Source organism: Neovison vison, chromosome 13 (genome assembly GCF_020171115.1).
Source record: "Neovison vison isolate M4711 chromosome 13, ASM_NN_V1, whole genome shotgun sequence".
Taxonomy (NCBI): domain Eukaryota; kingdom Metazoa; phylum Chordata; class Mammalia; order Carnivora; family Mustelidae; genus Neogale; species Neogale vison.
Genome location: NC_058103.1, coordinates 46322926 through 46346290, shown reverse-complemented (window position 1 = coordinate 46346290; position 23365 = coordinate 46322926). Strand labels below are relative to the sequence as shown.

Below are 23365 nucleotides of genomic sequence, written 5' to 3'. Positions count from 1 at the left end.
CACTCTGCCTGTGCTCTATAAATGGCACAACAAAAGCCTGGACGACAGCACATCCATTTACAACATGGTTTAATGAATATTTTAAGCCCACTATTGAGACATACTGTTCAGAAAGAGATTCCTTTCAAAATATTACTGCTCAATGAAAATATACCTGGTCACCCAAGAGCTCTGATAGAGAAGTAGAATGAGATTAATGTTATTTTCAAGCCTGTTAATACAACATCCACTCTGTAGTCCATGAATCAAGGGAGGAGTAATTTTATCTCTCAAGTCTTATTATTTAACAAATACATCTCATAGGGCTAATGTTGCCATGGACAGTGATTCTTCTGATGGATGTAGGCAAGGTTAACTGAAAATCTTCTAGAGAGAATTCATCATTCTGGATGCCATTAAGAACATTCCTGATTCACGGGAAGAAGTCAAAGTATAAACATGGAGTTTGGAAAAAGTGAATTCTAACCCTCACAGATGACTTTGAGGAGTTTAAGACTTCAGTGGAGGAAGTAACTGAAGATGTAGTGGAAACAGCAGGAGAATAGAATTAGAAGTGGAGCATGAAGATGGGACTGAGTTGCTGCAACCTTAGGATAAAACCTGAACAGAGGAGGAGCTATTTCTTAAGCAGGAGCAAAGAAAGTGGTTTTCCGATGTGAAATTTACTCCTGAAGATGCTGTGAAGATGAAATGACAACAAGGTATTTAAAACATGAAGTAAGCTCAGTTGATAAAGCAGGAGGGCTTGGGAGGACAGACTCCAATTTTGAAAGAAGTTCTACTATGAATAAAATACTATCAAGTAGTATTTGCATGCTACAGAGAAATCGTTCATGAAAGGAAGGGCCAATCAATGAGGCAAACTTCACTGTCTTATATTAAGAAATTAAATGTGGTCACAACCACCACAACCTTCAGCAATCATCACCTTGATCAGTCAGTAGCCATCAATATCAAGGCAAGACCCTCCCCCAGCAAAAAAGATCATGACTTCCTGAAAGCTCAGATGATGGTTAGCATTTTTAGAAATAAAAGTATTTTTAAATTAAGGTATGTAGGGGCGCCTGGGTGGCTCAATGGGTTAAAGCCTTTGCCTTTGGCTCTGGTCATGATCTCAGGGTCCTGGGATCAAGCCCCACATAGGGCTATCTGCTCAGCGGGGAGCCTGCTTCCCCCTCTCTCTCTCTGCCTGCCTCTCTGCCTGCTTGTGATCTCGGTCTGTCAAATAGATAAATTAAAAAAAAATTAAGGTAAGTATATTGTTTTGTAAGACATAATGCTATTATTGCACACTTGGCTTCAGTATAATGTAAACATAACTTTTCTATGCGCTGGGAAACAAAAAAAAATTCATTTGACTTGCTTTATTGAAATATTTGCTTTATTGCAGTGGTCTGGAACCAGGCCAGCAATTATCTTTGAGATATTCCTGTAAAATTCAAAACAGTTACTGTTAGCAGCTATATAAGTATTTCAAGAATGCATATACTAGTAAGGAAAATTAATATGAGCTTAAAACAAGTGAAAAACACTAACATATAAACTGCAAAGAAACAATACAGAAAAATAATTTTTTTCATTTAAGAGAACAAACGTGAGTGAGGGTGGGGTGGGGACAGACAGAGGGAGGAGAGAGAGAATCTTAAGCAGGCTCCACATCCGGCATGGAGCCCAATTTGGGGCATGATCTTACAACCCCGAGATCATGACCTGAGCTGAATAACTGGACACTTAACTGAGTCACCCAGGCGTCCCTAGAAAAATAATTTAACAACTTTTTGTTTCATATTTTAGATTTATATTACTATAAAATGAAGTCTATCATCTAAAAATAATTGGAATACCTTCTAAGTCATTTCCTCTCTTAAAACTCAAGAGTCTAAATCATTCTTAATCTTATTTTAGAAGGATGACCCTCCCCACTACCAGAACTACCCTTTAACAACAGAATTCTGAGCAGTGCATTCTACAAATATACTACATCAACTAAGACTTACAAAAACTTCTATAATATAGGCATCATACATACTATACAGAAGAATATTCCTGATTTTCCAAGCTATGAAAACCAGAAACAGACTGCTTAAAGAAAGTCCCAACACTGACTTAGTGAACATATTCTTTTCGTAATCAATAAAATGGAAAACAAAACAACAACCCACTGGTATTTGAAGCACGCAAATATCTCATAACTCAGAAACTGTCCCTCATCCCACCCCACCCCATCCAGCAAATTAAGGGAAGACTACACTAAGATCATGTACATAAAAATTATATTGGCGTACCCTTTAAATCTTTGAAGTAGAATGTATCTCAAGTCCTATTCTGTTTCTTCCTCTCCAGTTTTTCTTGTAATTTACCTTTCAAGCAGCTGCTGAATTTGTCATTTCCTCTCCTTTTAACACTGCCTTACTTCATGTCCTCAACATCTCCTTCCTAGACTACTTGGCATTTTTGCAAAACTAAGTTATCTTTTAAAATGTAAATTTGGTGGGACCCCTAGGTGGCTCAGTCCCTTAAGCTTTAAAAAAAAAAAAAAGTATAATCAAGAGTAGTTTAAATAGTGCTTACTTATGCCTTGGCAAGTTGTACTCCTAAATTTGGGGTGACTCCCATTTTATCCTTTGCACTTTCGGTGTCATGAAATATCCCTGAGAGTTTCTTCACAATTTCTTTTTTCTGGCATCACATTTTTTTAAAATTTATTTATTTGAGAGAGAGACAGTGAGAAAGAGCATGAGTGAGGAGAAAGTCAGAGGGAGAAGCAGACTCCCCATGGAGCTGGGCGCCTGATGTGGGACTCGATCCCGGGATTCCGGGATCATGACCTGAGCCGAAGGCAGTCGTCCAACCAACTGAGCCACCCTGGCGTCCCACATTTTTTTTTTTTAAGATTTTATTTATTTATTTGACACAGAGAGAGAGAGATCACAAGTAGGCAGAGAGGCAGGCAGAGAGAGAGGGGGAAGCAGGCTACCCACTGTGCAGAGGGCTCGATCCCAGGACCCTTGACACCATGACCTGAGCCAAAGGCAGAGGCTTAACCCACTGAGCCACCCAGGCACCCCTCACTTTTTTTTTTTTTTAAAGATTTTATTTATTTATTTGACAGAGAGAGCTATCACAAGTAGGCAGAGAGGCAGGCAGAGAGAGAGGGGGAAACAGGCTCCCCACTGAGCAGAGAGCCCAATGCAAGGCTCTATCCCAGGACCCTGAGATCATGACCTGAGCCCAAGGCAGAGGCTCAACCCACTGAACCACCCAGGCATGCCCTGGTATCACTTTCTGGGAGACATGTTCATCCTTTTTGTCACACCATTTTCCTCACTTATGTCAATAAGTCTGCCTTTACTAAATCCTTTTGGCTGCATACCTAGTCTCTCCAATGACAACAGCCATAGTGAGTTATTTCTTCTGTAACTCCCCATCTACGTTAGATTCAAATTTTACATTTGGTATTACCATTTTTTGTTTCTTTGCTGCACATTTATCTTTGTTGGCAATTTCCTCTTCCAATCATCTGTTTTTTGTTTTTTTAAATAGCTCATGAGTTTATCAGCGGGAGACAGAGGCAACACAGCTACACTTTGTCTATGTATGAACTGTGTAACAAATACACAAGTGACAAATCATGGACAGACTCTGAAATAAGTGACATGACTGGTCACTAGTCATGATGCACATCTGTAACTTACATAATGAACTAGGGACTGAAAAATGAGTTTTCACTTCATGCAATTATTCATCAAGTATGGTGGTAACTAAAATATAAATCCTATTGTTGGATGACTGATGCTACTTAACTAAACTGTGCTAACTGAAATGTGTATACTTAAAGTGTGCAAAGCACTGATGATTTCCAAAAATCTATCTGGTATGTCATATTCTTTCTAAAAAAAATTTTTTTAAAGATTTTATTTATTTATTTGACAGAGATCACAAGTAGGCAGAGAGGCAGGCAGAGAGAGAGGAGGAAGCAGGCTCCCTGCCCAGCAGAGAGCCCAATGTGGGGCTCAATCCCAGGACCCTGAGATCACAACCTGAGCTGAAGGCAAAGGCTTTAATCCACTGAGCCACCCAGGCGCCCCCTTTTTAAAATTTTTTAATCTGGGGGCACCTGGGTGGCTCAGTCAGTTGAGCATCTGCCTTTGGCTCAGGTCATCTCAAGCCCTGCATCGGGCTCTCTCCTCAACAGGGAGTCTGCTTCCCCCCTTCTCTGTTCTCTTTCTCTCTCTCAAATAAATAAAATCTTTAAAAAAATTAAAAAATAAACCCTTGGGGCGCCTGGGTGGCTCAGAGGGTTAAGCCTCTGCCTTCAGCTCAGGTAATGGTCTCAGGGTCCTGGGATCGAGCCCCACATCGGGCTCTCTGCTCCGCGGGGAGCCTGCTTCTCCTCTCTCTGCCTGCCTCTCTGCCTACTTGTGATCTCTATCAAATAAGTAAATAAAATCTTTTAAAAAATAAATAAATAAACCCTTAAAAATATTTTTAATCTGTTAGCAGATGCTGTAAACTGCTTCAAAGTTTGTACATCATTCAAACTGCCATATATTTCGGAGCGCCTGGGTGGCTCAGTGGGTTAAAGCCTCTGCCTTCTGCTCAGGTCATGATCTCGGGGTCCTGGGATCAAGCCCCGAGTCAGGCTCTCTGCTCAGCAGGGAGCCTGCTTCCCTTCCTCTCTCTCTCTCTCTCCCTGCCTCTCTGCCTACTTGTGATCTCTGTCAAATGAATAAATAAAAATTTTTTTAAATTGCCATATCTTTCCATTGAAGTACCCCATTCAATTTTTAACTTAAACAACTATTCTGACATTAAGGCTTCAATGACTGACTAAAGCAGATGGATTGAACGTTTATAGGAAACATTTAGAACCTAAACTGATCAAAAGTGACAAATTAGTGTATCTTTGATATAGCTCATTATTGAAAATTTAGGAATTCGTTCATCAAAACAAAACAAAATTGCAGCGCTCAGCTAGTTGAGCATCCAATTCTTGATTTCAGCTCAAGTCATGATCTTAGGGTAGTGAGATCAAGCCCGTTATGGGCTCCGTGCTCAGTGGGAACTCCGCCTGAGTTTCTCTCTCTCCCTCACCTTCTGCCCGCCCCCTGCTTGTACATGTTCTAAAAAAACAATTAAATCTTTAAAAAAGAAAAAAAAAATCAATTAACTTACAAATCCCCTTATGAAGTTATTCACAAGACCAAAATAATAATATCTGTCAATTTCAATTTGTTATTTGATACTACAAAATAGACTAACCCAAAGTAGTTGATAAGCTTTATCAGATCACATAAACCATGCATTCAAATTACAGAATGCCCACACACAGAAGGTATGCCAATTATTCATTTCCAGAGGGTGGATAACTTTCTATCCAATCCAGGAGACATAATACTAATTTGGTTCAACTTGGCTTAGTTCCTAGGAGATTGGACTTAGAAGTCCATGAAATACCAAAAAGTAACATCAGGGTTGAACTCACCAATTAGTATTTGACTCAGATAGTACTAACTGGATTTGTCTTTTAAAGGTGATCAGGACACATGGGTAAAGCAGTCAGTTAAGCTTCTGACCCTTGCTTTCAGCTCAGGTCTAATCTCAGGGTCAGGAGATTGAACCCCATGTTGGGCTCCACAGTCAATGGGGGAGTCTGCTTCAGATTCTCTCTCCCTCTTCCTCTACTCCCCCGCCCGCCCCATCCCATGCACAAGCTCTTGCTTTCTCTGAAATAAATCTTTAAAAAAAAAAAAAAAAAAAGGTGATCAAAGCACTAACTATTCTATAATTCAAAAAAGAAGTAATTTAGTGAGAATACTGTATTAGTTTTGGCATGGTAAACTTATCTCAGAAAGTACTTATATATCTTAATACAGGACAGAAGTACTGACTACTGAAATAAATATTTCTTGGAATCCAAGAGGCTTATTATAGCTAACATCTTATGTTACTGACTTACACATACTTGATGAGCTTCAAATTTGTAAAAATCTGATGTCTCTCCCTATTTAAATCTTTTACTGGTGTCTGGTAGCTCTTAGTATATGTAACGCTAAATCTTTTAAACCTGGTTTATAAAGCATTTTAAGCACTTAATTCTTTTTTTTTTTTTTTTTTTTTTTTTTGAGAGAGAGAAGCAGACTCCCCAAGGAGCTGGGAGCCCCATGCGGAACTCGATCCTGGAAGTCCGGGATCATGACCTGAGCCGAAGGCAGTTGCTCAACAAACTGAGCCACCCAGGCGCCCTTAAGCACTCACTTCTTAAGCTCATTTCTTAAGCCTATCAAGCCACTGATTCCCTAGGACTGCTCTTCATTAGATTTCTTTCAGTTTCTTGAATGGCCACTCTCCCTTGCTCTACCTCTCAAGCTGGGGCTTCTCAATTTCCCCAACATGTTGTTCTTCCATCCCATGCCCTAATAAGCTAACATCCTTTGCCTACGTCTGGCTAATTCCTACTCCGCTTTGAACTCTCAAGTTTAAAGTAATTTCCTCCAAAAATCCTTCCCTATATACCAGGTCTCATTCCCCAGGAGATACTTCTGTAACTATTTCAATTATGATACTCATCACATTATAGCAATTACATATTTAAAGACTGTCTTGTCCCTATGACTGTACGATGAGAATAAGGAATGAATTTTGTTCACTTCCTGTCTCTCCCATTCATAGTACACTGTATAGCATTCAGCAGTTTTTCATTTAAAAATACTAAGGGGGGGCACCTGGGTGGCTCAGTCATTAAGCGCCTTGCCTTCTCTGGGGTCATAATCCCAGGGCCCTGGGATCTAGCCCCACATCAGCTCCCTGCGAAGCCTGCTCCTCCCTCTCCCACAGTCCCTGCTTGTGTTCCCTCTCTCGCTAGGTCTCTCTCTGTCAAATAAATAAGATAAAAATCTTTTAAAAATTAAAAAAAAATTAAAAAATAAAAATATTAAGTAGGTAAGTGAAGGAATAATAGAATATCATCTCCTCACTTACTGAACTTTCACCCTTCCTCTCTACAATCTTATCTTTTACTTCTCCACGCTATTATCCAATGCACTATAAACAATGCAATTGCAATCTGGAATGTCTTTCTTCCTAACTTTTTACCCTGGCCCTCTTCAAATAAGACCAGTCACTGCTCATTCTTCTAAATCTCCATCATCTTCCTACACTTTTCTTTGGCACTTCACAACTAAACCATTAACTCAAAGCAATCTTCTGTTTTCATTTTGGTACTAGAAAGCTGCTCACATTTTAACAGGGACTATGCCCCATTACTTAATACAATGCTTGGCCCTCCATAAACATTTGCTGCTGCTGCTCTTGGTGAGATCAAGTCCATCTAACTTTTCTATCCCCATAGAAGTGTCCTGCTATATACCTCTATAACCTATCAAAAATACAGTGTGAGTATACAGAACTGTTTTTATACAGGAATGTTTACACACAAATGTCCCATCTCACTCTAAAGTGTTTCTTTCCTAGTCTGACTTAAGGCATTTTATTTATTCCTCAAACCCATGAGATAAGCTACTTAGTAGACAGATATTCCAGAGGTCCATTAGGATCCTCAATAAAATAACATTATAACAACTAGTATGTGCCAAAAACTGTTCTAAGTACTTTACACATATACATTCATTTAACCCTCAAACCCTTAAGGTAAATATATTATTACCCCTGTTTTACTTGTAGGGAAACCAAGCCACAGCAGTGTTAAATAATTTGGCACACTGTCACAAAGCTTACAGGGAGTAAAGCTGGTATTCAAACCCAAATAGTCTGGCTTCAGGTAATGTATTCAGAGAGTTTAGAACCATTCAACAAAATTTACAAAAGCAAGAAAATAAGAAGGGGTTTCTGGTTAAATACTACATAAATACAATGAAAACAAATTAGACTGCTTCATTCTACAAATCAAGTTTACATTTTATTTAAGTTTACATAGTATTTGAAGTATAACTGAAGATAATATTTTATTGAGCTCCTCCTAACCATTCTGCTGATTACCAGAGATTCTGTTAATCCTCTTAACATCTTAGTTTTTATAATTAACTCCAAGAAACAGATAAATAAACTAAGGTTAAGTAACACTAAATAATCAGAAGTTAAAGAACTACCAAGGTCACAACATAACCATGAGTAGCCATGTCTTAGACTAAGTTCTTAAACACTACCAAAATTTACCTTTTAAAGAAAGCATCTGCCTAAACCAGAAATTAAATTTACTGGAAATACCTTCGCTGCAGCATAGTTTATCTATAATTTTGTATATATTAGAGCATAAAATCTACTGCTTCTTATACATTCTTGTCATAACTTTATAATATTACTACAGTGATACAAGGTAGCACAATAAAGTCAAAATACATTCCTAATATTGTAGTGAATAAGTTAGTACTATTTGGCCTCCCTTTATAAAAGATACTTTCTCAGTCTTTTATAAAATAGCCTTATTTCTCTAGTTCAGTAAAAGGGAAAAATTTACTCACCACTAAAATAGTCCAGACTATAATCATCATCAGTACATTTACAAAGGCTATTCTGAAACATTTCATATTTATCAACTAACTTAATCCTCTAATAATGCTATGATAAAGTTACTATTTTTTTTTAAAGATTTTATTTATTTATTTGACAGAGAGAAATCACAAGTAGGCAGAGAGGCAGGCAGAGAGAGAGAGAGGGAAGCAGGCTCCCTGCTGAGCAGAGAGCCCGATGCGGGACTCGATCCCAGGACTCTGAGATCATGACCTGAGCCGAAGGCAGCGGCTTAACCCACTGAGCCACCCAGGCGCCCCAAAGTTACTATTATTATCCCTAATTCATAGCCAAGCAACCAGAGGTACAGACCAGGTAGGTCACCCAGCACAAGGCTGTACAACTAGAATAAAGTCAGGGCTGTCACACCAATAGGCTGTTGTCCCCCATCCCAGTCATTCTCCCCAACAAGAGCATTCTCTCACAGCCACAGAATTCAACACCCTGCCTGAAACTGTAAATTGGTTAATAGCAACCATCTGCTTTTTAATTTCAAAAGTTAGGGAATATGAAGCTGGGAGGTACTTTTCCAATAGAAAGCTTTATCTATCATCAATAATGCTGGCCCTTTATTGGTGTTTTATTCACAATTCTGAGCGTTCCACTATGAAAAAGATGTTTAAATCATCATTACACTGATGCTTTGAAATCACAATAATTAAAATACCTGATATAGTTTTTAGTTACAGCATAATATAAAAATAAGATAAATATCTGAGAAAAGGTTCACAAGAGATTCTAAAGCAGATTTCACCTCCTCTGTGCTTGAGGTTACCAGCTTCCTAATACTGAAAAGTGTATACAGGTTGTCCAAGAAAATACTGAGTGCTGCTGGTTCTTATACAACTCGATAGTAGAAAATCAACTCCAAAAACATGAATCATGAAAGAAAATCCAAATGCAAACTTCACATTTTAATCATTTACTGCTTTTCTTCGTCTTTTATTTATACGAATTCACTTATTCGTGAATTTGCATATATAAGAAGTATTGAAATGAGAGAAAATACCAGATGATTTAGTTTTCAAAACATTTTACCAGGTCACTCCAGGAGTGTTACAACAAATAAACAGTATAATAGTCTCAGGGAAGGAAAGTAGACCATCCACAACAGGACTATCTTAGAATGTTGTATCATCTAGTTTGAAAAGTTACCACATAAGCAGTATTTGAAGAACTCTAATAAAATTACATAGAGAAGAAAACAAATTTAAAGGAAGTCTTACTCTGTGTTTATCTATACTATACAGATAAGGAAATTGAGATTCTGAACACTGAAAACTCTGACTTAAAAAAAGAAAAAAGAAAAAAAAAGATCACACAGCTACTCAGTGGTAGGGCAGGATTAGAACCCAGACCTAATTCTTTCTGTAACATTCCTGTAACATTAAACCCCAAAACTTGGGGCACCTGGGTGGCTCAGTACATTAAGTGTCTTCTTTTGGCTCAGATCATGATCCTGGGGTCCTGGGATGGAGCCCTCCATCAGGCTCCCTGCTCAGCAAGGAACCGGTTTCTCCCTCTTCTTGCTCATGCTCTTTCTTGCTATCTCGGTCTCTCGCTCTCAAATAAACAACATCTTTTAGAAAATAAATAAAATAAACCCTGAAAATTTTCTTTTATTATTCAAATATGCTTCATTATTGTCAATTGTTACGACTAAAGTTCTAAAAATCTAAGTTTTTTAGAAGATTAGTAACAAATTGGTTTTCATTGGACATCTCAGATTAGGCAAGTTTCTTAATAAAAAGGGCAATCCAGAAGGAAAAAAAATTGGTAAAATGGACTTCATCCAAATTAAGAACTTCTGCTCTTTGAAATACACTGTGTGAAGAAAATGAAATAACAAGCCATAGACTAGAAGGAAGTACTGCAAAATATGTATCCGATAAAAAAGACTTATATCTAAAACATATATAAAGAATACCCAAAACTCAGGTGCCTGGGTGGCACAGTGGGTTAATAAGCCTCTGCCTTCAGCTCAGGTCATGATCCCAGGGTCCTGGAATTGAGCCCTGAATGAGCAGAGAGCCCGCTTCCCCCTCTCTCTCTGCCCACCTCTCTGCCTACTTGTGATCTCAATCTCTGTCAAATAAATAAATAAAATCTTAAAAAAAAAATACCCAAAACTCAGTAAGAAACACAGATTTAAAACAAAACAAAACAGGGTGGTAGCGTGGCCCAGCGGTCTAAAACAAAACAAAACAAAACAAAAAACAGGGAAAAGAGGTAGGGTGGGAAAGAAAGGAAAAAAAAAAAAAAACAGGCAAAATATATGAAGACATTTCACTAAAAGGATATACAGATGTCATACATACATGTATGTATGTATAAAGCTCCCCATCACTAATCATTAAGAAAATGTGAATTAAAATCATAATGAGATACCTCTACAAACTTTATTAGACTGACTAAAATTGAACAAAAATATAAACACGACCTGACAGTATCAATGTTGGGGAAGGACCCAGAACAACTGGACTCTCAAAGTTGTTTTTTTTTTCCAGTTCTCATACAACACTGACAGGCATGCAAAATAATGTGGCCACTCTGGAAAACTTGACAGCTTCTTATAAATATAAACATATACCTAGAATACTATCCAGGAATCCCAACTCCTCAATTGTTATCCAAGAGAAATGAAAATATTTACAGCAGCCCTACTCATAATCTCTCCAAGCTGGAAACACTACAAATGCCCTTCAACTGGTGAATGGATAAACTGATACAATTCATACAATGAAAACACAGCAACAGAAAAAACTACTTTTATATTCATGATACATAGATAAATCTAAATGTATTATGCTAAAAAAATTTTTTTCTAAATATATTATGCTAAGCGAAAGACACCAGACTCAAAGCTACAGACTCTATGGTTACATTTAGAGGACATTCTAGTAAAGACTATCAATGTTTTTCAAGAGGTGGGGTTAAGGGGATAGGCTGATTATAAAGGAAAACAAATTCCTCCAGGTGCTGGATCAGTTCTATATCTTAATTATGGTAGGGTTTTGTTTTTTTTTTTAAACATTTCAATTATTTGACAGAGAGAGAGGGCATAGCAGAGGGAGCAGCAGGGGGAACAGCAGAGGGAGAGGAAGAAGCAGACTATCCACTGAGCAGAAAGCATGATGAGGGGCTCTATGACCTGAGCCAAAAGCAGATGCTTAAACAACTGAGCCACCCAGACGCCCTTTAATTATGGTAGTTTAACATGATGGTATACATTTGTTAAAACTCAGCACCTAACAGGTGCCTGGATGGCTCAGTTGGTTGGGCAAGTGCCTTCAGCTCCGGTTATAATCCTGGAGTCTGGGGATCAAGTCCCACAGCTGGCTCCCTACTCGGCAGGGAGTCTGCTTCTCCCTTGGCTCCCCACCCCCACCTTTTGTCTCTCAAATGAATAAATAAAACCTTAAAAAAAAAAAAAAACTCAGCACATTATACCAAGAAGGATGAATGTTAATGTACATAAATTGTATCTTAGTAAGCTAGGTATTAAGAAAAAAACTAGTCAAAATACAGTTACACAAATAATTTGTTGCAATGAATTATAATGGATATGAATTTATAACCACAAATCCAAGTGTAGAACATCACCCCATCCCTATTAAAAAATTTTTAAATTTTCCTTTAGAATATTCATTTAACTCACACTAGGCATATATACCATTTTGTAACATATCATGTCATTAACACTAATTTTTATTTCACTAAAATAATTATTTAAATAAAAATACCATATACACTAACCACTTCCCCTAGTTCCTACATGGGCTCAATGTTTTCATGTGCCAAAAAAACAATTTTATATCATTCCTTTGTTATAACTGAAAAAACAAACCACTCTAATAAAAAGAATTAATTTACTACTAAAGCCTTCATGGTTATAAATTTTTCAAATCCCTTTAATACCATCATCCTCTTACTGGTCCATTCAACTTCAGAAATCCTGTGAATACAGCAGTTAAATAGCTTTTATTATGTTAAAGAGGTAGGTGTGTGTTTGGAAGTGAGAAAGCTGAAATGATAGCTCTTTTTCTTGTTGCTTAGGGGGTGAGAACACAAAGCAGTCCCAAACTAAACCCCTTCTGACTCCCTTCTGAGTACATTTCTGTTTCAAAGGTGGAACCTATTAAAGTTAAATAGTTGAGATAACATTTTAATTCCTTTTAAAAGCAGTTCTTTTTTTTTTTTTTTAAGATTTTATTTATTTATTTGAGAGAGAGAGACAGTGAGAGAGAGCATGAGCGAGGAGAAGGTCAGAGAGCGAAGCAGACTCCCCATGGAGCTGGGAGCCTGATGTGGGACTCGATCCCGGGACTCCAGGATCACGACCTGAGCCGAAGGCAGTGGTCCAACCAACCGAGCCACCCAAGCATCCCAAAAGCAGTTCTTTTATTTCCCCCCAGTACATTATACACAGGGACTCTCAATGCCACCAAGAAAACAGCCACTTTCATTTTTATAGCACTAACAGTTTATAAATATATTTTTACACATATTATCTCTTTTCTCACCAAGACCTATGAGAAAGTGTGCTGTTGTTTTTAATTTCCATTTTGTAAATGCCAAAACCCATTCAGAAGGTTAGATTAGTTGTCCAAAGATCATACAAACCAGTTAAGTGTTAGAGACAGGATGTTGTTTCGTATTATTCTGTGTACCCATCAGCATCTACTACTAGTCTGAAGACAACATTATGGGAAAGCTATACCTAACAATGTTTAAAAATATTAGCAATACTTGGTACCCATTATGTATATTAAAGGATACTGAGTAAAGAGCAGTTTAGTGACAACTAAATGTGGAATGGAATCCTGGAAGGAAAAAAAAATCAAAGGCCATTACTTGAACAAGTGGTAAATTTGAACACAGATGCATATTACACAATACTATTGAATCAACGATTTCCTGAATTTGATAACTGTAATATAATACTTAAGAGAAAGTCCTCATTTTTAGGTAATACCTATTTTAAGTATTCAGGGATGAAGGGTTATGATGTCTGCAACTTACTGAAAGTGGTTCAAAAAAATTTATGCTAAAAATGCTAACTGGTGACCTAGGTGAAAACTATACAGTGCTCACAGTTACTTTTTTTTTTCCTAAGATTTTATTTATTTGAGAGAGAGAGTAAAAGCATGAGCAGGGGGAGGGGCAGTGGGAGAAGCAGGCTCCCTGTTGAGCAGGGAGCCTGATGTGGGGCTTGACTGGAAGACCCTGGGATCATGATCTGCACTGAAGGAAGACACTTAACTGACTGAGCCACCCAGGCACCCCTCATGGTTACTTTTACTACTGAATTTGTAAGACTGAAATTTCAAAAAATAGAGCTGAAGATAAAAAAACATTAATTTTCTTTCACTTTTCTTCAATAGCTATTACACATCTCCAAAGAGATCTTTTGTTAAGCAACTGAATAAAAGGGACACCTGGGTGGCTCAGTCCATTAAGCGTCTACCTTCCGCTCAGGTCATGAACCCAGGGGTCCTGGGATGAAGTCCCATGTCAGGCTCCTTGCTCAGTGGCGAGCTTGCTTCTCCTTCTGCCCACTGTCCCCCGACAAGCTTATGTGTGCACACATGCTCTAACAAATAAATAAAACCAAAAAAAGTGGTGGGGGAGCATCTGGGTGGCTCAGTCAGTTAAGCATCTGCCTTTGGCTCAGGTCCTGATCCCAGGGTCCTGGGATCAAGCCCCACATTGGGCTCCCTGGTCATTGGGGAGTCTGCCTCTCCTTTTCCCTCTGCCTGCCACTCCCCTTACTTGTGCTCTCTGTCAAATGAATAAGGAAAGAAATCTTAAAAAAAAAAAAAAAAAAAAAGGGAAAAGAAAAGAAATTGAATTTTATTTTTTTAAAGATTTTATTTATTTAACAGAGAGAGAGATATCGTTAAGTAGAACAGCAGGCAGAGCAAGAAGGGGAAATAGGCTCCCTGCTGAGCAGAGAGCCTGACGCAGGGCTGGATCCCAGGACCCTGAGATCATGACCTAAGCTGAAGGCAGAGGCTTAACCAACTGAGCCACCCAAGTATCTCTACTTTTTATTTTTTTAAAGATTTTATCTGACAGAGAGAGACACTGCGAGAGAGGGAACACAAGCAGGGAGAGTGGGAGAGGGAAAAGCAGGCTTCCCGCTAAACAGGGAGCCCTACACAGGGCTTGATTCTAGGACCCTGGGATCATGACCTGAGCCAAAGGCAGACGCTTAACAACAAGCCACCCAGGTACCCCAAGAAACTGAATTTTAAAAGATATTCTTTTCAGTGCCTATATTATTTTTTAGTGACTAACTTATTTAACACTAGTTGCAATCAGTTATTTGTTGATTAAAAGAAAAAAAAAACGGTACAAGACATGACAGCAAACCATACAGTAATATATCCAAGGAACAGCTCATACTTTTTTAGTACTACGAGAATTTTAGTAAAATTTACATACTGTTCCTTATTTATTTGAGAGAGAGACAGAGAAAGAGAGCGAGAGCACGCACGTGCATGCACACACAAGCAGGGTTAGCAGCAGGCAGGGGGAGAGGGAGAAGCAGGATCCCCACGGATGAGGAGCCCAATGTGGGGCTCTATCCCAGGCCCCCGGGGATCATGACCTGAGCTGAAGGCAGACGCTTAACCCATAACCCACTTAGCCACCCAGACATTCCTACTGTCCCCTATTTTTAAGAAGCTTAATATTTGCTAAGAGCACATAAAATCCAATGTCCAGTTCTTATAGTTCATTAATAGGATATTAGAGTAAATCTCCTATCAGAAAGTACATACCTAACTAAATTCAACCCACTTTTTTAAAAGATTTTTTTGTTTATTTGACAAAGAGAGACACAGCAAGAGAGGGAACACAAACAGGGGGAGTGGGAGAGGGAGACAGACGCAGGCTTTCCACTGAGCAGGGAGCCTGATGCGGGGCTCAATCCCAAGACCCTGGGGATCATGACCTGAGCCAAAGGCAGGCGCTTAATGAGTTAGCCACCCAGGCGCCCCATCCCATTTTTATATGATCTTACCACTGAATTTTTCTCCCATCCCACTCCAAAAGATTTAAAAAAATGTTTTTATAATCTTGATATATTTCAAAGTAAGTGCTGTGAATGTGCACCATGTAGATATTTCCATGAATTAAACCATAAAGACTTCAGGAGAAAAAAAAAAAACAGGATTTCAATAGCACAGACACCATTTCACTAAATAAACATGACTTCCCCAAGGATCACTAAGCACCACTAGAAGGGAGCTATCCAGTTACACATGCTTTTCTCTGTGTTCATCTTGCCAAGCTTTATTCCTAGTATTTAAAGTATTTTTGTGCAACAAATCCCCTAACACAAGCCAACCTCTTCATGTGGTGCTCAACTAAAGAAATTGGTTTTTAAAGTTTCTGAAGCTCTTTTGCACTCCTGGGAAATGGAATGAATGTATATTATAATTCATAAATACTTTAAGGGATTTTAGGGGGTTATTTTAACTAAAATCTACTTTTTTTGTCATGTGTGCCAACCTCACAACCTAACTGCATCTGAACATGCAATTCCAACATAAATGTACTCTATTTCATTAGTTGTAGCAAGAACTAACACACTTCAATGCCAGAAGAATATCTTTATAAAAGCTACATTCAGAAACATTCCCTAAACTTTCTAGGTCAACTCCATACCTTTCTTTTTAGTTACTCCTGAATCCCCCAATTTGTACTTTTTCCTCTGGATTATTATTTAACCCGACTTCTATACTCTTCCTACTCATAGACAGAGGTGAAAAGAAACTCAGAAATCAGTCTATTCCTCCCTCCAAGCTTATAGAGAGCTACCGGCTGGAGACTCCAGTGAGTACCATGTAACAATAAATTCCTTATCCTCTAATAGGAATTTCTACAGAAAGGGAATATTTTATTGTACACAGTTCAGAAAAGAAAAAAGAAAAACTTCAGAAGACATTTATAAAGCACAAAATGCAGTGAAACAAAGCATCTCCTTGGCATTTAGAATCCTCAATACTTAGTTCTGAATATTAGGTGATCTCCAGAACATAAGGGAATCCCATAAAATTGGGCCTCTTCCATACAAAATTTTTGAATATACTTAGTTTATAATTTTTGTTAAAGACTTTATTTATTTATTTGACAGAGATCACAAGCAAGCAGAAGGGGGGGGGGTGGCCCGGAAGCAGGCTCCCTGCTAAGCAGAGCCGGATGCAGGGCTGATCTCAGGAGTCTGAGATCATGACCTGAGCAGAAGGCAGAGGCTTAACCCACTGAGGCACCAAGGTGCCCCTTATTTTTATAATCTTTATCCCTGATGTTTTATATATTAACTCTTTACTTTGAAATAAAAAAGCACTAAACAAAAAACACTATACAGGTTTGGAAATTATTTTTAACAAAAACTACAATAAATTTTTCAAGTTTGATTTCAAGCTTTCAACTTGAATTTTTAAAAATAAAAAAGGTGAAAACAACTTTTCATTTTTTTTCAACTTTTCATTTTTAGAATGAGGTATAAACATTGAGGGAACAAATCTTGAGATAATGTCTAATATCAGCCTAAACTAAGTCACAGATGCAACAAGTTTTCTGCGACATCAGGATATAATTCCTTTAAGGCCCACTTCTTCATAGCATACACTCTATTTTCTTTTAAAAGGTTAGTGCAGAATGACATGAATTTTACACTAAGATTTAAAGGAGGCCTTTCAGATCTTTGACTCAAAGTCATGAATCAAAGAATTATTTAATGACCTTAACTGAAGTGCAAAAATTCTTTATAAAATTCTAACTAAATACAATAATGTTGCTGACACATACTAAGGAAGCATTATTTATTTTTTAAGCTTGCTTAATTAAAGTGCCTACGTCTGATCTGACCGCTATACGCTTCACAGTAAGGGTGACCTTCAGGGGTCAAACCCACAGGCTGTGTCATAACCTTTTTCTTTTTTTTTTTTTTTTTAAATCACAGGCTTCTTTGAGAATCTAATGAAAGCTAGAAAGCCTCTTCTCAGAAAACCCCATATATGTACATACTTACAAAATTTTATTTATTTTTTAAATATTTACTTAAGTAATCTCTACACCCAGTGTGGAACTCTAAACTGAAGACTCTGAGATCAAGAGTCACACACTCTTATGACTGAAACAACTAAGTGCCCTACATACAAAATTTTAATACAGTCTTGAAAGGAGGAGTCACCATAGATCCATCAATCCCCAGGAAATAATTATCACTGATTACATAGGAAGAAAGCCTTAAAACTCAGCGCTTTTGGTTTTCATACAGATTCTCATCAGAACAAGAAGAAACCTGTGATACCTTCTGTTCCACAGTTACCATAATTGTTCCAAGGCCATAGCTTCCATTCTGCCAATTCTGCCAATTGTCCATCCCTGCTCTGCAATCCCAAATTACAAGATCTTCTGCCATGGACACCTCCAATCCTCAAGATCCTGCAAACTATTCTGATCTACTGTAGTTGCTGACAAGCAGCCAGCCACCCAGTCCACCCTTTAATACCTTCAGTGACACAGCTCAGTGTTTCAAAAGGCAGGCCACTGCAGTTTTAGGCTACTCTCAAGAATTATAAAGTTCTTGGGGTGCCTGGGTGGCTCAGTGTGTTAAGCCTCTGCCTTTGGCTTTGGTCACGATCTTAGGGTCATGGGATTGAGTCCCCCTCTCCATCTGCCTGCCTTTCTGCCTACTTGTGACCTGTGTCAAATAAATAAATAAAATCTTTAAGAAAAAAAAAATTATAAAATTGCTTTCTAATTGGCCTACCTAAACTTTAAATGCTGCCCTACTGAATTTCTCCTCTTTTCACTTACCAATAGTTAAGAAAACAGCTTACCATTCAAAGTACCTAATCCTAAAATCAGAAGGAAAAAATCATTTAGCTCTCCTTGTACCAAACAGATAAATCAGAATATGATGAAAAGCACTTTCTATTTGGAAGTCAAAATATAAGAGATCAGTACTGGTTCAGTTCAAGAAAAATGCAAGGTTTCCACGTACAGGGCTTGTGGGCTTCTTTCTCACTGCATAAAAAATTTAAAATGTATCAACATTAAAAGATTCAGGTTATAGTCACTTAAAATTAACATCAGTTCTGTCTGCAAATCGTTTATTCTCTTTATTTCTATTTATGCCTGTGATTCTGTAATAAACAGTTCTAATCAATGCAATATAAATATAGAAGTCATTACTTATTCATCAGATAAAGACTGGCTTTCAAGAACTGTTAAGTTGTCTCAATCACCTTCAACAGCTCCTTTCTCACAGTAAGAAGTATCTCTTATTGAAACCAGTGTATTAATAAGGTCCATTCAGCATATATAAGTAAGTTCTGATGCAAATGCTTGTTTCCTCTGAAAACAAAGGAAACATCAAAAATTTTATGTTATTTTCTTCCTTAATCCCACACTAATGCTGGATAAAAAAGATTCACAGGTATTTTGCAGTGACTGATGTAGTCTAATCAGGTAAGAGCAATGTTAACCAACAGTTAACTGGATTAACAATAAGCAAAATCTCATTTTCAAAGGATTACTGGGGGGGGCTTGCTTTCCTGGGCCATGTCTCAGAGAGGCAAACAACACATAGACCAAAGAAGAGTCTACCTTGTAAGGAGCTTCTTTTTGGTCCTTCAATAATTAAACTTCCTGTAGAGATACAAAGATCTACCTAAATGAATTCTGCCTTATTTTGCAAATACCACTGGAACTCTAGTTTCATAGATTTACATGGCAGGTATACAACAATCCCATGGTTAAGGAATACGTTTCCTGATAAACACTTTTCTATTTTTCCACAGTAGTTTCAGGAATGAATGCTGTGTTTCAATTAAAAAAGATCCCCCCCCCCCAAAAAAAAGGCAGTGCCACACATCACCTTACCAGAACTGCATGACATAAAAAAGGTATGTTAAGTCAGAAAGACAGAGCCCCGAGCATTTCACTTGGGATAAAATTATCTATATGATCATTTTAGTTGATTCTTAAAACTGCAAATTATTTAATGTATCAGAACCAAAATACATACTGCAGAATTTTCTTACAGTCCATACTGTTGGATACCCTATTATTTAAAATTGAGTCAGTTTTACATCAATGCAGTAGTATTTGTACCCAAGCAAATACTATGAATCTCGATTTAATTATGCCTTTTTTTTTAGCACAACATTCTTTCATGAGCTTAATATTATACAACTGAACACTCGAAATAGCGTATTTAAAGCACATACTACAGACAAACACTGCCCCACCCCTCGTTAACAGAGGATGACTGGAACATTTTAATACGCCCCATCACACAGTAGTACAGCTATAGAACCTGCATACTGGCGTCGCAAGTTGCACATTTTCCAGTGCAATTTATACTTTAAAAATTCTTTGCATCATCCTCAATACCAGATGTCACCAACATTCAGGTACACTGAAGTGACTGATAACCACAAGCCCTGTAATTTTCCCCTCTCCACATAAACGCGCACTTTTCTCTTTTCTTCTAACGTGAAGTCGCTGAAGGCGTTCTCGCCAGTCACTACACAATTACGTTTATTAACTGGGAGGCTGGAATCACCACATTAAGAAAATTTCAAACAGTAACATAGCAAAACAAGATACAAATATGAAAAAAGTCTTTCTGCTTAAATACTGAAAGATCTTAAAATTTTGAAAAGTATTTGCGGGATGCCAAGCAAGATTTCCAAAAGCCTCCCCTCCCCCATCCTTAACCACCCCCCACCACCCGCCCGCCGCCTCGGTCTGGAGGTCGTTTATCTATCTAGACGCGGCTGGGATGCTACTCACCAAGTTTTTCCACCAACTTGAGCATCACCCCTCCAATGTGCACCTCCCCGGTCACTCTTAAGGTGACATCGCGGTTCAGGTCCGTCACATGAACACTCAGTTCCCACGTCCCATCCGCGTAGCAGCCATCTGGCATCCTTATCCCGTCCAGAGCCATGGCTCCTTCCTGCGAGCACGGAGGAAATGGCTCTCGTAAGCGTCACTCCCCCAAAGGAAGGCAAATCCCACCGAACTCGCAGAGTCCGCCGCGGAGCGGGAGAAGGTGGAAGACCCGAAGGTTTCCGCACGAACTCGGGAGAGCAGCGGTGGGGCGGGACCGCTGGCGGGATTCTGCGCCCCCGCGCCCTTCCCGGCGACCGCCCAGCACTCCCGCCCGCCGCAACCCCCGGCGGACACGGCGCCGCCCGTCCGCCCCGCGCGGCCCCAGCCTAGCGGCCCTCGCCTAGCGGACCGCGACGGGCTTCACCTGCCGGCCTGCAGACCGCACCCCGGCCCAAAGAGACGCAGCCCCGCGGGCTTCACATTCCTCCTCCCCACCCGCGCTCCCTCTCAGGTCCCAGCCCGGATCCCGGCCCCTCACCGCAGGCTCCTCGCGCTCCCGGCCGGGGGTTCGCGAGGCAATAGGCGCGGGGGCGGCGGCTCGCGGGGCGGCGGCTTCGGTCCCCCTCCTCAGCCGGCGAAGCGCTACCTCCCGGCTGGAGCGACTTAATGGAGTCCTGTCGTCGCGGCCCCTCGCCTCTCTCCCAGCGCTCCACCCCTCTCTCCCCGCCCCCTCAGTCGGAGTCCGGTTCTGGGAGGGCGCGCCGGCTCCCTCCTCCTCTGCCCCAGGGAGCCGCCCGGAGCGGGTCGGGCCGCCTCACCGACGTCCCACACTATCCCCGGCGGCCGCGCTGTGGGCTGAGGGCCGCGCACACTCCCGGGCTGGGGGCGGGGCGGCGCGCGCGGCGGGGGTGGGAGCTGTGCGGGGGAGGCGGGGGGCGCCCGCGGCGCAGCAATCTCAGCCCCGCCGAGCCACTGCCCTTTTATGGAAATGAAGGACCGGGCGTAGGGATTGAATCCAACATCCGGGCTCTCGGCGGCGGGACCTGAGGAGGGGGAGCGAGGGGAAGGCGGGCGGCCTCCCGCGGGGGAGCTGCGTTCTGTGCTCGGGTCTCCGACTTTGCGGGAGCGCTCGGCGGTGGGTGTCTGTGCTTCCGGCGGGAGAAGGGGGCTTGTCCGTGAGAAATGGTCACAGGAAATTCCCAGGGCAAGGTCGTTTTCTGGGAACAAAGTCCCCCGCCCCCTCCCCACGCCTGGAGCAAGTCCAGAAGTCTCGGGGCAGGAAGAGGTGCCGCACTCCGGGAGCTGGAGAGAGGGGTTTGGGACGTTAAAACTTTAGAAAATAAATGCCCGGGCCAGCTCCATGAACATCCCACAAAAGAATGAGAAAACCCAGAGGGAGGTGAACCACAAAAATTGCTTTGCAAGCAATGTCCGGCACAACCAGCAACTCCTACTGCACTCCCAAGAATTCGCTTGCGCTCTTAACCCGCTCGGAAGCTCCGACCCGCAGCGAGTCAAACACGCCCTACGATGCTCTTGTTCGAGGGGGGAGGAAATGCAGTAGAATGAGTTTTACTCAAAAACTGTTTTTCCAGCCGCTCCAACTCTTTGCGTATTTGTGTATTTTTATATGCAGCTTAGAACTAACAGTCTACTAAGGCTTTCAGATGGCTAAATATCCTCTACCCCACCCTCAGCCACACCTTGAAAGAATTTTAATACCCCTGGAATGGTGCCAGCAGGTACAGAGAAGAGCTGAAGAACTCTGTTGAGACTAGTGATAGAAAATGGTCCTCCTGCTTCCCACCTGACTTCCACTTCACCCATTACTGTGGCACTCAATTCAGAAACAGCTAGCCAGGGAACCTGCCTCGCTGGCAAACGCATGACCCAAAAAGTTTAGGTCAGAAAGACCAAGATGTGTCGGGTCCCCTAAAAGACCCCGGTTTTTAAACTGTGTCATTACTTTGAAAAGGAACATACTGGGTAAATAACCCTTAGTTCATCAACGCACTTGGGAAATGAGGTTAGAGGCCTCAAGAAAGGGTGGGACCCATAAAAGAGCGAAAGGAGAGCAGCGAAATTCAGATGACAGAGGTCTGGCACAAAAAAAAAAAAAAAAAGGAAAACCACTACAGTATTTTCAGCTAGTCATCATGGAGAAACTGATGCCTCCAGTCTGTCATCTCTCTACTCTCCAATTACTTCTACTCATGAAGGTTCCAGATAGTTCTCTTGGAAGCAGTATGAATGTCCTGAGAGGAAGGGATATTTGTGTAAATTATAGTGCTGAAAATATACATGAAAACGGTCTTAATAAAATAGGGAATTGCTTGTTAGGGTAAAAAGCTGTTCAAAACTGTACATGTGGCTGTAACATCACAAGCTTATCCTCAAATATTCAGAGAAAAAAGACTGGAAGGAAATACACCAAAATGATAAGAAGCTGTCTTTGTGTTGAGATCACGGGAGGTTTTTTTTTTTTTTCCTTCATTTTCTTTATTTTATTTTTAAAAATTTTATTTATTTATTTGACAGAGAGACACATAGCAAGAGAGGAAACACAAGCAGGGGAAGTGTGAGAAGGAGAAGCAGGCTTCCTGCGGAGAAGGGAGCAGAATGTGGGGCTCCAACCCGGGAGCCTGGCCTCATGACCTGAGCTGAAGGTAGATGCTCAACGACTGAGCCACCCAGGTGCCCCTCTTCTTTTGTACAAACTCCAAAGCTTTGGATTTAGGACTTTTCTGTCACTACCTTAAATCTCATCCAGCATCTCCATTTCTCTATGCATACCATTACATTCACAATAATGAACATAGCTGATGGAGAAGCTACCGGCCTCCTTGGCAGGATTTTCAAAAAGATTTGTGGCAATGTTTAAGGATGCATAGGCTATGAGATAACATACATTAAAAATGCCACAAAATTAGAAGCAGGGGGAGGCAGGAAGGGGCAGGACAGAGATTTAAAATGGAGC

At 40.2% G+C, this 23365-nt stretch overlaps 1 protein-coding gene across 4 annotated transcripts in view; it reads right to left on the bottom strand.

Annotated features, from left to right (window-relative positions):
• Nucleotides 1–21081, bottom strand: part of FERMT2 (FERM domain containing kindlin 2) — a 90771-nt gene extending 69690 nt beyond the window's left edge. Inside the window, exons 1-2 of one of the 4 annotated variants that reach the window (XM_044231384.1) lie at nucleotides 20927–21081; nucleotides 20347–20512 (exon numbers count right to left, since the gene is read on the bottom strand). In XM_044231384.1, the coding sequence (XP_044087319.1) occupies nucleotides 20347–20503 (157 nt within the window). In that variant the 5' untranslated portion in view covers nucleotides 20504–20512; nucleotides 20927–21081. The remainder of the gene's footprint in view (nucleotides 1–20346; nucleotides 20513–20926) is intronic. The other 3 variants (XM_044231386.1, XM_044231387.1, XM_044231388.1) reach the window with 3 other exon arrangements.
• Between the last annotated feature and the right edge of the window lie 2284 nt (nucleotides 21082–23365).